The sequence below is a fragment of the Haliotis rubra genome, unplaced genomic scaffold, assembly GCF_003918875.1.
Source record: "Haliotis rubra isolate DU_JTF1 unplaced genomic scaffold, ASM391887v1 Scf130, whole genome shotgun sequence".
NCBI classification, from domain to species: Eukaryota; Metazoa; Mollusca; class Gastropoda; order Lepetellida; family Haliotidae; genus Haliotis; species Haliotis rubra.
The window spans coordinates 1,523,867-1,541,977 of record NW_025765226.1 but is presented as its reverse complement, the minus strand read 5'-3'; the positions used below and the strand labels follow the sequence as shown (position 1 = coordinate 1,541,977).

Here is an 18,111-nt window from a genome sequence, read left to right as displayed (position 1 = left end):
TGTATCTTTGCTATTGTCTTTCAAAAAATAAATTTCCTTCTTTGTTAAAACATGAGTTTCAAGGGGTTAGTTTGTCAGATTTTGGAAAGAACATACTGGATTCTCACAGTTTGCAATTCTGTGTATTAAAGTTACCATGACACTGTGTAAATTGTCATAGCATGGTCAAATTAAGTTCCTTGTGCCTTTATGTTTTTGCATTAGGAATTGCATAGACATTTTAGTTTGGACAAAATGCTTTGTCTCAATCTTTCTCTCATGAAGCCAAACGTTCTTAGGTACTCCTGTCTGTGACTTGTCCTGTACTTCGAAGCCTAAGAAAAATTCTTTTGGTCTGGTAAGCTCTGATAATAATAGTCCCTATGAAATGCTAAAATATTCTGAAAATAATGTTCAGAACCTTATTTGGTGCTTGTAAACTCATAACTGTTTGGCATAAACTGCTGCTCTTTATGGTAAAATTACATTCATTGAGTTTGATGATGGGTAACAATATATTCTTCTGCTTGTTACACTAATATTCCAAAGGGCATATCTAAACATCTATTAGTTCCTCGAAGCAGTCTTAAGACTAATAATTTCTATCTCTGATTATGATTCTGGCTTAGTTTCATTTTCATTAATTCCTTAATCTATATATTTTTTGCTCAAACAATAATTATTATTAATCTCTATGATCTGTGTCGACAGTCAACCCTTCTGACTCGTGATATTTACTATATGGATAAACAGTAATTACCTCAGACTATGTTGTGAGTGACCGACAGTTTTAGAACTCTTTTAGAAGTATTCCATCAGTATCAAAATCGGGGAACACCAGAAACGGGTTCACACATTGTACCCATGTGGGGAATCAAACCAGAGTCTTCGGCGTGATGACAGAACACTTTAGCCACTAGGCTATCACCGCCCCCTAAGACTGTGTAACTAACATTGGCAAGTGCATGTCATGGTACAAAGATAGCATGGATCATTGTTTCCCCAACATTCACTCCCCTGTGCTATATATACCTGGAGCACCTGCCTCGTGTTGCCTCCTCATCCGCGTGGGAACTGCAGCAATCATAGGGCATTCTGTCTGGTGATCTTGAAAATATTGCTCCCTGCAGATTAATGCTAAGTCTCTGAATATATGTAATTTTGTTAGAAACAACTCATTAGGGCTGGGACGGTCCAAATTTTCTACCCAGGTACCCCACCCCCTATTACCCTACCCGGATACCCGTTATGTTAATTCCTGACCTCAAACTTGCAAGAAATGGCAATATATTCTTCAGCTCGGAAGCTACATTTCGAAGTTTTCATTATCTTAACCATGTGTTATATTGAAAACAGGTGACTGTAAATTATGTTTAAATAGTCAAAGACAATGCAACCTTTTAATCATTAAAGAATAACATATTACATTGTTTAATCTATTAGTCACATGAACATACCAGGTCCGGGTATTGAGATGGGTACCCAGGTCCAACTCATTACTCACCCGTCCCTGGTATCCAGGTTACCTGTCCCAGCCCTACAACTAATTCCTTTTAAATTGAAAGAAGCCCTAGTGAGATGGGTTGATTCAGAAGCTGAGGAAATCTAGACTTGCTTTATTAGGGCTCTAGGCAGGAGACCTATTGTAATCGTTCAGATTATTATTATTATTATTTTTATTATTTTTATTTATTATTCTGCCAATTTTTGTACCAAACATAACTCCTAAACCAATGCTCCGAATCGCTTACCAAAAATCACACAGATGTGCACCGAGGTGTAGATATTCCCCTTAAAAATCTCTAGGCTCTAGGCCCAATAGCAAAGGGGAGATAATTCAAAATTAATTCCAAAATTTCAAAGTTTGACATCAAATATGTCAAGAACTAATTGTTCCAACACTTCCAAACCTCTTGTGCAGATGCACAATCGAATTCCCAACAATTTTGCCTGGGACGGCTCAAATTCGCTAAAAGCGTGCCGTTTGGCAGTTATTTTTGTTTTCAGTTTTTGGCCATGTTTTTCAGCAGTTTTCTGAGTAGTTTGCTCCCAAAATGTGCAAATTCTGCAGTATGGTAGATGAAGGCTTGGTGATTCCAGAACATTAATTGTTTTGACCGTAGACCCAAGAACAACTGAGATACAGCCTTTTAAAGAGGGAACTATTTCTTCTCCGGAACTTCTTAAAAGGTACATGACCCCCTGCAGCAACCCCTGCTGTATTTGGAAGATCCGCTCGCCTGTCAAAACGTGTTCTGGCCCTGTTTTGAACGATGATTTCTAGCCCTCAGATACAATAGAGAGAACTAAAGCCAAAGAGCCCTCATCGTTGCCTGCAACTATATTTTGAGTTTTGGCATTGCAGAAAGGTCAGGGCAGTAAAATAATATGGTTCAGGGACTGTGAGACAGACATGTCTCCCTCAAGCTTCACACAGGGTTGATATAAGATTACACTAACAATTTGTTTCTGAATGTATATAATTTCCAGCCATAGATCAGAATTTTCTGCAGATCTGTGGATTTGATCGCGCTGGGGTGAATCGTCTAAACCTGCACCCCCAAGACACCTGGCTCATTTTCCTCTTTTTTTCATTCATACCCGTTCTCATTCCTAAATTACAAATTTCGTCAGTTAAAATTGTATTTTAAGACACATTGGACTGGAGCTCTGAGAATCTGTTCATTTTGTTGAAGCAAACAAGACTTACTGAAGTAATGTAGACTTACTTGGGTTTTCTCAGACATTTAACAAATCTTTTGTCGTCTTCATAATGGAGTTGGTGGCCAGAGAATCACTTCATTTCATTGAAGCAAACTAGACTTGCCAAAGTAATGTAGACTTAATTGGGTTATTTACAAAGTTATGCATGGCCTGTATGGAGACTTCATTAAAATGCCTTTATCTTAAAACACTTGAGAACAAATATCTATATTATATTTTATATGTTTTCATGTTTGATCATGTTGATTATTTGTTTTTCCAGGTAAGCGATGGGAAGAAGCTCAGGCCAAAGGTCAGCAACTGTTTTGGTAAGTTGAGAAACTGTATGCTCTCTGTTTAGAACAGGCCAGTGTTTTTTGCCTTACTTGGTCTTGTCATTATCAGTTCCTTCTGTATGGTAGCACCCCAGTTGTCAGACAGTCTCAGGGCTGGCTAAAATGATCGATAATAAAAAATATCATTCATAGGAAAACTTATGATTATCGATATGAAAATTGTGTTATCGATGATATTGCACATTAAAGTTTGATAGAATTTTAAATAAATTACTCACATGATAGACAAAGTTAAGGTTTTATTCAAGGGCAGCTGATGTTCATGATGCTATGCGTTAGTAATCCATGCATAAGCGTGTCACTACTCACCAGTCATGTGAGTGACTGAGTGAGTTTTACGCCGCACTCAGCAGTATTCCAGCCATATGGAAATAATCGTAAATAATCGAGCCTGGACCAGACAATCCAGTCATCAACAGAAAGAGCATCAATCTACACAATTGGGATACGATGACATGTGTCAACCAAGTCAGCGAACCTGACCACCCAATCCCGTTAGTCGCCTTTTACGACAAGCATGGGTTACTGAAGATCAATTCTAACCTGGACACCAGTGAAGTGAAATATGCTCATTTCTTTCAGAAGACATTTTTGCTCAAAGTTGTTTTCTGATATTTATTGATAATTGTCGATATTTATATGAGATCGATCTCAATGATTATAAGACAGCCAGCAGTTATCATTATACCGTTAGATATTTATATAGCAGTATTGTCTGTGATCTATATAGAGCCAGCACATGTATCATTCCAGTACAGATATTTATATAATGAGTATCGATGTCTGTGATCTATCTTTCAGATGTATCATTATACCCGTTGACATATTTGTATCATGAGTATGTGTCTGTGATCTATATAGACAGCCAGCACATGTATGATACCCGTAAACATATTTGTATAATGAGTATCGATCTCTGTGATCTATATAGACAGCCAGCACATGTATCATTATACATGTACAGATATTTATAAAATGAGTAACGATCTCTGTGATCTATATAGACAGCCAGCACATGTATCATTCTACACGTACAGATATTTATATAATGAGTAACGATCTCTGTGATATATATACACAGCCAGCACATGTATCATTATACACGTACAGATATGATTCAGTAATGGTAGACTGGTTGATGATTAAAAAGCCAACTTCATACAAATGTTGATATTTTTAGTTTTACTTGTTAGATATATCTATATAGTCACAACAATACCAGTCCGTCTGCTCGTGGGTTGTTATGTTGTTGTGACAACTAATTAGTAAGCAGTAGAAACAACTACAGAGGCTCAGATAAGCTGCGTATCCGGGTAAAATACGCATAGAAAATTTCCCGATTACGCATTGAAAAATAATTGTTGCATACCAATTACGCATTTAAAATGTTAGATACGCAAAAAGTTTAAAACAAATGCGTACGGAATAAATTTAGAAAAATCGCTTGCGTAATGAAAAAGACATCGATTGCTATCAAGTTGTACTGTTAGTATAGGACAAGTGTTGTACTGTCAGTATAGGATGAGTGATTTTTTTATGAAATCATTTCCATTATATTTAAGTTGGTTTTGATTAGGTATGACATGAGGCAGAACATACATGCTTAGTAAACTTACTCAATGACATAATACTTAGGTGAGTAAAATGACTGAAATACGTACACATTTGAAAGCAGTGGGTAACGGAAAATGAAATACCCACTCAACATTCATAATACCCACTTCAGAAAAATACAGTGGGTACAGTACCCACATGAGCTAAATCTTATCTGGAGCTCTGCAACTACAGGGTTAGCTGTGAACACATAATGAAAGTGGTCACATGTAACATGTGTTATATTAGGGATTACACTTTCTTGGTAAGGCCAGACCAATTTTATTTCTTATTTTACAGATTTTTCTCCTTAAAAAAACTAAAGGCAGGAGGGAAAAAAAATAAGAATACAATCATAAAGTAATATTCCTTCTAAATACTAAAAGTATTTTACATATGGCAATTTATGAAGTGTATATGGGGCAAAACATTAGGATTTTATTTTCTGAGCAGGGAAAATTCAATTTATTTTTTTTCCTTATTCTTTAAAAAATACGACCGGCGGATCCGTAAAACAAGAAATAAAATTGGTCTTGCCTAAAGTAGAGATTCTAGTGCTGATGTTAGGTTGAGTCCCATCCGGTATTTGAACCTTCAGTCTCAGGCATCTGATCGCAAGCACACAATGTCAGCGATCTAACCCACTCAGCCAACACAGTTGCCACAAAAATGGAAGTCGGACAACTGGTAGTCTAAATGTTGACTTTGTGTACCCCTCTGACAAGTATAAAATGGCACAGCTCCCACAGCTGAAAGCTATGAACACACAATGCCGTTTAGAAAGTGGTCAAAAAAGTAGAATCTGTGCTTCACTGAGAATGTGTAATCCCAAATATAACATATGTTATAACACAGTAAGCTGCTGAGTGGCACAGGTGAGTGATAGGATTAAAACCAGTAGATTAGTCTATTATTATGACAGGTGCATGTGTTAAGACACTCCTAACAAACAGTCTGAAAACTGGAGTGTGAAATGGGGTGTTGCAGTGTATGAAACCAGTGAGCTTGACACAGATATACCCTAGCATTATGACGTGGGTACAAATCGACATGATATCTTTTTAATAAAACTTTGTAAGATATGTTATATTTGGCATTACACTTTCTCCAGGATTCGAACCCACACCCTGTGTGCTGGCGACTAGGTGCCTGACTCTGAAGGTGTGGGTTCGAATCCCGGATGGGACTCAACCCAACAAAAGTACTAGATTCTGTACTTTACTGAGAAAGTGTAATCCCAAATATAACATATGTTACATTTTACCACTTTCTAAATGGCATTGTGTATTCATTTAATGAAACTTTTATAACAAAATAAAATCACTGTAGCTATTTAGTACATAACAGTTGCTCATCTGAGAGTTTTGGCAGTTTCAAATCAAAGCTCTGTGTGATTTGAACATTGTTGAAGCAGGAGAGAAGGTTTCAAGAATTTACACTAAACCAAATATTTTTCCCATTCACTTCTTTAGCAACGCTATATTTTTAAAAAAATGAACCAAGCCCTCAACAGCTGTTACATGTACATGCGTGCATAGTCTGGCCATAAAGCAGCCATAAAGACCAAAAAATGACTACCTCAACCTGTTCCTTTTCCGAGTCCAGGAAGCTGAACAGACCAACCCTAGTTCCGCTCAAAATATCACCTGCTTGTCGCTACAAGCTGCATAAGTTATCATGTTAATAAAAACAGCACTGAATATTAAAAAATATGGTCAATTTTAATAACTGGATGGATGTACATTTAAGAAACACCTCACATAAAATCAGCCAATCACAGCTGCCAGATGATTCAATCTGAGCTGAAGGCTCCCAACAAAAACTGCTTATTCAACCGACATAGGAGAATATGATTAGGCAAGAAATTTGATTTTTGTAGTGAAAAACATTGATTTCAAAAACTGAATACAATATCTCAGTTAAGATTTGCTAATTTGTTTTCAGCATTGTTGATTATTTTTGTCCTACTTATCCCCGATAATCCTTACTTCCACAAGTTGAAATTCCTTGGGTACGAGACCCGGGAAGTTTCTGGTTAGAATTGGCCTTCAGTAACCCATGCATGTCGTAAAAGGCGACTAAAGTGATCGGGTGGTTAGTCTCGCTTACTTGGATGGCACATGTCATCATATCCCAGTTGTGTAGATCAATGCTCATGGTGTTGTTCACTGAATTGTCTTGTCCAGGCTCAATTATTTACAGATCTGCCGCCATATAGCTGGAATATTGCTAAGTGCGACATAAAACTAAACTCACTCACTTACTCCCATCCACTCAGCCCTTTCTGCAATGCAACAGGTGCAGATTTTCCTTAGTTTTTGACCCGCCCACCTTGCTGCCACCTTCTTTACAATTTAAATAGTGTTTAAAATCAAGCTTTAGTCTAGTGAATATACTGTAATTGCTTCCTGGGAATAATGCCTTAGCTAGTATTCACATGTAATAACAATGATGATGGATACAAGTTGCTGGTATAATGAAACAGAAAGTGGGCCTGGACACATGACACAAGAGTCGTTTTCCTGTAGTTACACTTGTGACCTGACAAACAAGACTGTCATATTATGTCCTTCTTTGTATATTTGTAGCTATTACAAGTACCAGGCAGGAATTTTTGACTGGGGGCAATACCAGAATGTTTTTACTGAAACTCATGAAACTTAGCTTTCCCTAAGATTATCAGTCACTGATGAGGCATGAGTAACTTTGTACAGAGTTGTGTCCCTTAGTTGTCAGGATCTCCTATTCAGGGGTTCTATTCTTTGAGTGAGTGAGTGAGTTTAGTTTTACGCCACTTTTAGCAATATTCCAGCAATATCATGGCGGGAGACACCAGAAATAAGCTTCACACATTGTACCCACATGGGGAATCGAAAATGGGCCTTCGGCATGACAAGCGTGAGTGAGAGTGAGTTCAGTTTTACGCCGCTTTTAGCAATATCATTCCCCACATGGGTACAATGTGTGAAACCCATATCTGGTGTCCCCCACTGTGATATTGCTGGAATATTGCTAAAAGTGGAGTAAAACCATCCTCACTCACTCTTAAAGATTAAGCAGTTGTAAGGATGAAAGGCAGATAAAAGCGGTGTGAAAACCGACTCACTACTAGTAAGACAATCTGGACCTGACACAGGCAACAGACAATGGCTACAAATCTAAACTAACAACAAGATGCAACGTTTGTTTATTCTGTCCGAAATCAACATCATGTTCCCCATTCCCACAATTCCTGTCATAATTCAAGTTGCAGGGATATGTGAATGTGGGGATATTCAAACCAGGTATTTAAGTGGTAAATACGCCTGTTGATCATACACAGTGACCGTGTGTGTGAAACATTGTCTTCAGCTATCAAAGCGTGTCTCCAGACTTTTGATGTGTGCCTGTTGGAAGAATGCCATCTCCACACAAAGGATAATCTAGAAAGAGGAAGGAAAATAACTCAGAGTCTCATACAAAGCTTAGCCTTGATAATACCCAATATGTCAACAACTTTTTGCAAATTAGAAATGTTATAACATATGTCATTGTGTTCGTGTTCTTGTCAACTTCAAGGGGGTATTGTTAGACCTGTGACAGGTCTGTGCTGTATCGGGGCAATATGGTGAAACTTATTTTTAATTAACCCTTTCACTTTAGAGGTCATCATCAAGCACAACAAAAAGGCCTCCAGGCCCAGATTGTTTGATTAAACTATATCATGGCGGAATTAACTTCTTGCACAGAATGTTTGAGAGTCAGTAAATCTGGGGAAGTATTTATTTATGTTGATGAACATTGTAGTTGAAGCATTTATGTTGTGGTTAAAGGTTAAGGAAACTCCCACGAACCATTGAGAAGGTTAATTCACATTTCTCTTGTACCGAACACATGCTGAATACTGAAAATGGTTATTTTTTCACACATATTATGATGAACAAAATGAGAGTGACTGAGGGATAGGTTTAACAAATTCACAGACAAGCCCCGAAATCTATACCTGCACCTGCTAGCCTGTTAGTACAGAATATTACTTACATGGTCTGGTTCATGTTTTGAAATATAGGGGTAGCATAGTGGTTAGAGTGTTCACTTGTCACACCAAAGACCAGGTTCAATTCCCCACATGGGTGTAATTTGTGAAGCTCATTTCTGGTGTCCCCCGCTGTCATATTGCTTTAATATTGCTAAAAGCAGCATAAAACTATACTCTCACTTGCTGTTATAACATCAGAGTATGCTTGGAGAGAATGACAAATATGAAAACATGCAAAACAAAAAGAATTGGGACTGGTTTGTTGTTTACAATGTGTTGGACTAAAATTAGAATTTAAAATGTTATTGATGACATGTTAGATTTGTTATTTGCATAATTTTGATCACTCACAGGACTTCGACTGAGTCACAGCTTTGGAGGTCATGTTGTCCCACCCTGCTGGGCTCGGCCAGACTTTTCTGGTTTTTGTTTATAGTTTATTGAAAACTTTGGTTGATAGGTCAAATAGGGGAATAAATATGTTTCAAACGCTTTAGTGGCTTGAAATTTTATTTGGATCGATAAGGGATGGCGTCTGTTTTGCTGGTTTTCAGTCTTTAAACATGTTAAATAATAGCTTTTAATGGGTTAAAACTGGGTTCCAGAGTATAAAGTTTGTTATGTGTGCCTGCTTTAGGTAGTAGAAAATGCACTCAAGGCTAGTTTATTTTCATCATGAAAACAATTTTTCGAGTCAGAGCAAAACATTTCTCTACTAAATATATTTTCTCCAACTATTTTCAAATTTTGAGGTTGCTTGAAACGTAAATTGTGTAAAAAATATGTTAGGCATTAAGTTTTCTAATGTCTACACACCCTCTTTCACTTTTCATGGCACGGTGTTTATTGCTAGATGAATCTCTCTGACATTCCATTTCAACGAGTTATGCAGGATCTGATATTCACAGAATGAGACAGATTTCAGTTGATTTGTCAGATTCTAGAAACTACAAATTTCATATTTCAGTCATCAATGTGGCTGGGCGGCGCTACTTTATGGAGGCCGAAGATGAAAACGACAAAACAGAATGGATAGAGGCCCTCAACAACGCCAGCAAGATCACGGTAACCTAACTCAACATACCGTAAAACCTCAGTTAAATGTGTAGTTTGTGTAGTCGGAACAAGTTGCTGTTACTAGTTGAAGATGTAGAGGATAAACTGACGAGTGTGGGTGGAACCAGATTAGGAATGATGATGGTTGGATAATTGGGATGGTTGGAGTTTTTCAAATGTGTAATTGTACTAGAAGATACAAAAATAATGCCTTAGCTGGAATGTGAAAAAATATTGGTTTGCTTGAAGCCATGAAAAGAATCTGTCTCTGGTTTCTTCTGAAAAAACATTGTGTGTTGCAGTAGTGAGCATACATGTGTTTTGTCTTTTAAAACAAATTGTCGAATTCATATTGCTGGTTTGTTTTCTTTCTTCTTTTTTCTTGTTTCTTTACTGGCTGGTGTATGTAGGAAGTACTTGAGTTTGACACAAGTAATAATGCATTTCTCTCATGCATTTCTCTCAAGTTTATCTTGCAGTTTTGTGCATACAAAATGTTTTATTTTTTGTCAAGATGTTAGTTATGATTGCTTTTATCAAAAGTAGTTTTATTAAAGGTGTACAGTCTACATATGTTTGACTTTTGTAATAAGGATGAGATAGATAAACACATCTTAATGCTCATTTTTAGGCATTTCACACAGTGGTAGAGAACCTTTTTTTCAACATGGACAAATATTGAAATTTAGTTGTCTGCTGGAGAAAATAATATATAGGTGTTTGTCAAAATATTACATTTTGTTTATCGGCCATTGAAACAGATGACTTAAAATATCTTAGGGCGACAAATGATCCTGATTAAAGTTAATTAAATCTCGAAAAAAACTAACTGCACAGACTTTTCATGTTCATTAACTTAAGATTAAGGGGCGGTGAGGTAGCCTAGTGGTTAAAGTGTTTGCTCATCAGGCCGAAGACCCAGGTTCGATTCCCAATATGGGTATAATGTGTGAAGCCCATTTCTGGTGTCCCCTGCCGTGATATTGCTAGAATATTGCTAAAAGTGGTGTAAAACCATACTCACTCACTCTTAAATATTAAGCAGTTTTAAGGATGAAAGTCAGATAAGAATCAATGGCTGATTGTATAGTGTTGACCTGTGTTTCACTAGTGTTCACTGAGTGATGAGATCACATGCTGACCTGCAGGTACCTCAGGACGATGCAGTCAAGCACCTACGTACAACAGAATGGCAGGCGCGTGACCTCAGTCAGAAGTCCTATGTGACCGAGATTGCTGGCGGTGTGGTGTGTAAGATGCCAGTGCAGGTCAGTAAAGCTACAGGAGTTGTCTCCCTTGTATGTTTCATCGCCCGGCCATTGACATGTTGTTTCATGTATTACTTGTAGAAATATGGGAGCAGTGGGTTTGTCATGATGAAGGCCTGTGGATGATTCCCCACAATGTACAATGTGTGAAGCCCATTTCTGGTATCCCTAGCTGTGATAGTGCTGGAATATTGCTGAAGTGCCTTAAAACTTAACTCACTCACTCACTCAGTCACATGTAGGATTGTGTACTTATATTGACGTGCAGGCACTATGTAATGTGTGTCACTTGACTTTCCATATTGACATCTGATCCACAATCTCTGATATTAGTCTATGGACAAATCAAAATGCTAAAATTGTTGACAAGGAACTGCCTTCTCTTTTGAAATACTACTGAATGGATTAACGACAGTTACTTTTGTTTGTTTTGTCTGTTTAAACGCTGCACTCAGCAATATTCCAGCTATATGATTGCGGTCTGTAAATAATCAAGTCTGGACCAGACAATCCAATGATCAACAGCATGAGCATCGATTTACGCAATTGGGATACAATGACATGTGTCAACCAAGTCAGCGAGCCTGACCCTCCCGATCCTGTTAGTCGGTCTTACGACAGTCATGGGTTGCTGAACACCAGTTCTAACCCAAATTACTTATCTAATCATTGGGTTTTGCTCTTTGGTGTGTACGACTGTCTCCACGGTGATGTTTGTTCCCCAGACTGGCGAGGATGTGTCCGGTGAGAGCAGTAGTGAGGATGAGGAGTCCACGAGTCGGTCATCCTCCTCCGGACGTGTCTCCCCCTCCAACTCCCTGTGTCGCACCATCAGCGATGCCCCTCGGACAACTTCCTCGAGGGGAAGCTCATCGCTGAAGGCCGGGTACGGAGTCAAGCAGGGGGCAGTGGTGAGTATCTTCATCTGAATCTGTCTACGTATTTAAGACCCATGGTTTTACCCATTATTGTATATTCTTTTCACATGTAGAATTTTGATGAAAAAAAGGGGAGAAAAAAATATAATTTTAACTCATTGTTGTGTTTTGGCTGACATGTCATTCTATGGTTATAATTCAATGCTTATTTTCACACATATATATCACCAGTTTGTTCAGTCAAAACATTGTGGCCTTTTTAGACCTTCAGAAATCAAATGATCATTTTCTTTGAAAAATATTCAGCTGCAGTTGAAGTTTTTACAAAAGTGAAATGCATGAATTGACAAATTTCTTGTTCCAGAGAAAAAGTTGGAAAAGGCGTTTTTTCCTTCTCCATGAAAATGGATTTAGCTATTACCGGACTGAACAGGTGAGGAATTCACTAACCAACACGAAGTAATTATATCTGGATGTGAGAAAATCTTAGTCACAATGTACAGTTACACTGTCAAGATCATCATATCTCAATATAATTTATGTGAATATTGTTTTGGCTATGAATAAATATGTCATATTACCAGACTGAGAAATAGAAACAATTAATTCCAGTGTTATAATATTAACCACTTGTTGGTGTGGCCAATGGTATTATTTTGTTTTCAGGTCACCAGGATGTAGATACATGTTTCTCTGTGCTGTCATCTTCCAAAGATATTTATTTTAACTTGTTGCTATAAGAAAGCTATGTCCTGTTACTAAATATTTTCCCATTAGATCCGCCAATGGCCTGTTGGTCACTTCATATGCTTCAGCCATGTGTATGTTTCGTGATGCAGCGACGAAAGCAGCATGATTCATAGTCTCACTGTCCCTGAACTACATTATTTTCCCTACTGCCTAGCCCTATCTGCAGTGCTAAAGCCCAAAATGAAGCAAGTCTAGATTTCTTCAGATTCAGGATTTCCCATCTCACTGGGGCTCCTTTTCAATTTAAATGGGTTTATGTGTTACTATCAAAATTATATATATTCATAGGCTAAGCATTAGTCTACATTAGTCACTTCATAAGGCTCTTGCCTTTAAACCCTACATGTACCAAGTACTTCCTTCAGATGGTGCATCAATATGTTTACACTATAGAGTTGGAAACCGGACCATTTTCGTTAAATGTGTTCGGTATATAAAAATGTTTCATGATATTTGTATGATATACTTGTGATACAGTTTTCTTGTTTTGTACATGTGATGTTTCTGTTTTCAGGACAAAAGCCCAATTCGTACAATTCCAGTGTCTGAAATTTTAGAAGCCAGACAATCATCAGGGTAAGCCAGATCACAGAGAAGCCGTTAACTTCAGGGAATTCTGTTCTAAAAAGACCCGTAAAGATCCGGGTTAGGATTGGTCTTCAGCAACCCATGCTTGTCGTAAGAGGCGACTAGCCGAATTGGGTGGTCAGGCTTGCTGACTTGGTTGACACATGTCATCATAGCCCATTTGCGTAGATTGATGCTCATGCTGTTGATCTCTGGATTATCTGGTCCAGGCTCCATTATTTACAGACCGCCGCCATATAGCTGGAATATTGCTGAGTGCGGCGTAAAATTAAACTCACCCAGTACTGTTCTCAAAAGGCCAAGTAGCAAGATAGAGCTCCAGTTCTATGCTCAAATCCAAGATTCTCCCAATTTTGATGATAAATTTGTCAGTGCAAGTGGTATGGTTTGGGCCTGCCAAGAGTTCAGCTTTCCCCCAATATACTAATATTCAGTGATGTATCTGTATTCAAGTCAGTGTTTTACCCAAATCACCCTGTCACTGTTATCAAATGAACAAAAGTATTTCTTATGGATGATATCAAACATATCATTGAAGCAATTAACATGTACAAATTGTAGGTAATCTTCCCATACACAAAAGCTAAATGTGCATATATTTACTCAAAACAGACAATTGACCTAAACATATTTTGGGGTGTACTTTGAACACAAGATTCCAGGGATGTTAAGCTCTCAGGAGTTATCTCCCTTGCAGGAATGTTGTCATGCTTGCTTTCATCCCTTACAACACCTCTCTTGCAATGAAAATATAACTGTTATCTGTAAGTGATAGAATTATCTGTTTGGTCTGATGTACAACTGTTCTCTCTCTTGTTTCAGTGCTCATGTAAACAGGGATAATTTATTTGAACTCATGACATCAAAACGAATATTTTATATACAAGTAAGTATCTTTCAATGTCAGTCATGTCACTGATATTTCCCAACTGCCCTTGTAGGGTTAAGATCCGCGAAGACCTGTGGGTTCAATTCCCCACATGGGTACAATGTGTGAAGCCCATTTCTGGTGTCCCCGCCGTGATGTTGCTGGAATATTGCTAAAAGCGGCGTAAAACCAAACTCAGTCAGTCAGTCAGTCTGTGGGTTCCATGTGGAAAAGGTCACCTATGGTTGGATTAACTGTGGCTAGTGAGGATTCGTTGACCACAATGGGCGATCTTGTTGATTACGTGTAGATTGTTGCTCATGGTTTCAACTGGGGTTATAATTGCAGTTAATTTTGATGTTTTTTTCTCTATTTAATGGTATTCAAACATTTTCCAACATGTTACGATTTTCAGGTTTATTTGCATGAAACTTCACAATGTTATCTACGGTAAAGCTTTGACATTGTTTTCAGAGACAATGGTAATTTTAAATGTTGTCTGTTTATCGTAAAGTCTGAGTTCTCCTATGTTCTACAGTGTGATACACCCTGACGAAATGCTCAGCTGGATTGATGCCATTCGCTCGCTGCTTCGGAGTCGAAAGATGGAGGAACGAAAGGTGACACCAGAACTGAGTTGAAAACACCATCACCAAACCGTCACTTTGCATTGACACTTTATGACATGATGTCATAACTGTAATACTTTTGCGCATATGTGAGGTTTAAGTAATGTGTGGCTAAAAACAATCTCAGTTATGTTTAACAAGTTATGTGACTTAAAATATCCCATATTACCCTGGAACCCTTGATCTTCCGGGTTAGCATATTCGCCTTCAGTAACCCATGCTTGTCATGAGAGGCGACTAATGGGATCGGGTTGTCAATCTCACTGATATGGTTGACACATGTCATAGGTTCCCAATTAGTGCAGATCGATGCTCATGCTTTTGATCATTGGATTGTCTGGTTCAGACTCGATTATTTACAGACCACCGCCGTATAGCTGGAATATTGCTGAGTGCGGCGTAAAACTAAACTCACTCACTCACTCACTCACTCATATTACCCTGGTTCAGGTAGACTTGCACAAGTCTCTAAGGCAATAATTAATATTTAAATGATTATTTGTAAAAAATATGAATAAAGAGGACTCATTGTCCCTCTAACAGAGTGGCATCCGTACTGTCCACTTATCTAGACTTGCCTATATATAGGATAGAACCATGGGCTCAACACTCAGTACAGACTTTGAGCAAGGATATTGTTCAGATACAGAGTAAAGAACTTCAAGCACTGTTCTTTCAATTATACTTGCAGGAAAACATATTTGTATCTTGCCATATCTTCTGTATGAGTGTGGTGGTGGGGAAGCCTTGTGGTTAAACAGACCGCATATCACGCCGAAGACCCGGGTTCGATTCCCAACATGGGTACGATGTGTGAAGCCCATTTGTGGTATCCCCCACCGTGATATTGCTGGAATATTGCTAAAAGCGGCGTAAAACTAAACTCACTCACTCACTCTTATGTATGAGAGCAGCAGTGGGGAAGTGGTTAAAGTGACCGCTCTTCACGCCAAAGACCCGGGTTCGATTCCCTACATGGGTACAACGTGAGAGGCCCATTTCTGCTATCGTGATGTTGCTTTAATATTGCTAAGAGAAGTGTAAAACTCAACTCACTCACTTACTTCTTCTTATTAATATAATTCATATTTCCTTTTCAGTCTATGCAAGATACAGAAACTCACCAAACACTTGAAGATGACATCTGTGGCAAGACTTACCCCAAGGAAGTGTGGGTATGAGACAACAACATTGCATGCCTTGGATGTCGATTTGTGTTGATGGACTGACGACTAGTTTCATGCACCAATCTTGTTTTGCATTTGACAATTTAACCCACAAGACTGGAGATGAGCCATTGTTGTTACTACCGCATGCTCTCGTTCTGGTGTGACTCACATGTATGAACCATTGTATCATGTATTGTATGGGGATCTTGTACCATATGTTGTATGGGGATTGTATCAAAACTTGAAATGTCATTTTTTGTATATTTCATCTTGTATAATTCATAAGCAGGTATGTGATAGATACAGAAGGTGGATGTTTTGTCAAAGGACTAAGTTAGTGTTAATTAATGCATGTATATCACTACATGAGATATTAATTATACATGTATCATATACATGTGTATTTCCATACAAAGATGCTAAAAGATGTTAAACATTAAAAGTGCATATATATTTCATTAGAGTAAGAAGGGTTGTTTGTATTTAAAAACTTGTTCTACTGTTTTAATAATATTCATATGATTGGAAAAAACCATGGAAATTGTGAAGGAAAGAAGCATGCTTTAAGCCCATTTAGATCCTCCTAGGCTAGATGTTCCCCATTGTTAATGTATGTGCTGGTAGTTGTAGAGGGGCCCATTTAAGGTTTTGCATGTCTTATAGTTTCTGCATCAGTAAATAAATAAATGAATGATCGAATGAATAATATATAAATAATAAATAAATAAAAATAAATAAATTAATTAATTAATAATGATCAGACTATGTGACTTGTATGTGATATACTTCTCATCAAAAGTTTAGACTCACTAGTGTAAATGTAGCCACTTACTTCTTGCAACTGTTCTAAGCTAAATTTTGCAAAACATTTCATACTGTTTAAAGGTACTGTTTACACATGAAATGATGTATTGTAAAACAAATTCGTAACGTTGAAAAGATTATTGTCATGAGTTCAGTAAATGATAAATACCAGTGAAAATTAGCGAATTCTTAACAAAAGTTTACACTAAAATGCAGATGTTCACATGCATGATATTTGCACATGCTTTTCAGCTTTTTGATGCATGATCCTCGTGCAATTCATCTGCATAAAGTTTGCAGTTGGTTCCCCCAAGTAAGTGGAGAAATCAATCTTCGATGTAACATATATATATATATATATATATATAATAATTACGTAACATATAGTGAGTGTTTTAAGTGAGTCTAAACCTTTGAAGAGAAGTATATATACTGTAATGTTGTTAACTGTGACATAAAATACAAACAGCAATCAGGGGTTACTTGCATTATACCAGATACTGGCCATATTTTCTGATACTTTGATAAAGCATTGTGCTATAGTATGGCTATTCCAAAAGTCAAATAAACCTCGAGCAAAGCAATTCACAAACAAACTCAAAAATAGAAGTTCCATTTTAAGGTCCAGCAAACTCATCAGTATGCATCAGCACCAAATTTTTAATTAAAAAATTATCAATTTGTTTTCTTAAACTCAAACTGAAATGACATTACATACAAGAGCTTTTGTTACAAATATTTGTGTGGAGGGTAATCCCCACTTAATGTAGTCTTCCTATTTCTTCCCACCAACAATGCAACATCTACACTCTAATCCAAGCTATAGGGCATGTCTCGCGGGGGGCTACTTGCGGTACTAATCTGGTTCCTGGCTCCCTTTGCGCACACCAACTTGCGACATGTGAGATGGGGGCCCAGCTTACTTCCGGTACCAGATTTCCTGTGAGAAGAGTATATTAAAAAACCAGTTCTGGTTCCAAACTGTGCGACCTCCAAATATGACTTTACTAGAGCGGACCAAGTCTGCTTGGCTGTCACAACTGTTTGGTGATGGTTAGATTGCAAATTTGTTATTCCTGCAAGGATTATCGGTTCTTTACTGTCAACTGACAACCATGAGACCACTAGAAAATTTATGAAACGTTGCTTGTCAACAGAAGTACTAAGGTCTCACGAAGTGACCTACATACGGGCCATATTTTATAAATGCAACGAACAGTCCATGATTTTTCCTCATACAGTTTTATGAGGGATGTCTTTATGTGATCATATTACGTCCAGTGAAGTGGAAAGAGATTCAACAGGATAAGAAATTAACACTGGGAATGCATCCGTTTTTTAATATCTGAAATCTGACTAATTGCTAATAATATGTGAAATGAATTTTTTTTTTATATGTTACCGAAATCAGTAATAGGTGAATCTAGCAACATTCATAAATTATTTTTATAT

The 18,111-nt window shown here is 37.6% G+C and overlaps 1 protein-coding gene across 1 annotated transcript in view; it reads left to right on the top strand.

Moving 5' to 3' along the window:
• The window catches only part of LOC124267284 (pleckstrin homology domain-containing family A member 1-like), an 81,866-nt gene that overhangs the window by 46,592 nt on the left and 17,163 nt on the right, over nucleotides 1-18,111 (top strand). Inside the window, 10 exon segments of the mRNA XM_046702200.1 lie at nucleotides 2,966-3,011; nucleotides 9,617-9,714; nucleotides 10,854-10,973; nucleotides 11,699-11,884; nucleotides 12,216-12,284; nucleotides 13,116-13,177; nucleotides 14,012-14,075; nucleotides 14,596-14,609; nucleotides 14,611-14,677; nucleotides 15,787-15,861. Of these exon segments, the coding sequence (XP_046558156.1) occupies nucleotides 2,966-3,011; nucleotides 9,617-9,714; nucleotides 10,854-10,973; nucleotides 11,699-11,884; nucleotides 12,216-12,284; nucleotides 13,116-13,177; nucleotides 14,012-14,075; nucleotides 14,596-14,609; nucleotides 14,611-14,677; nucleotides 15,787-15,861 (801 nt within the window).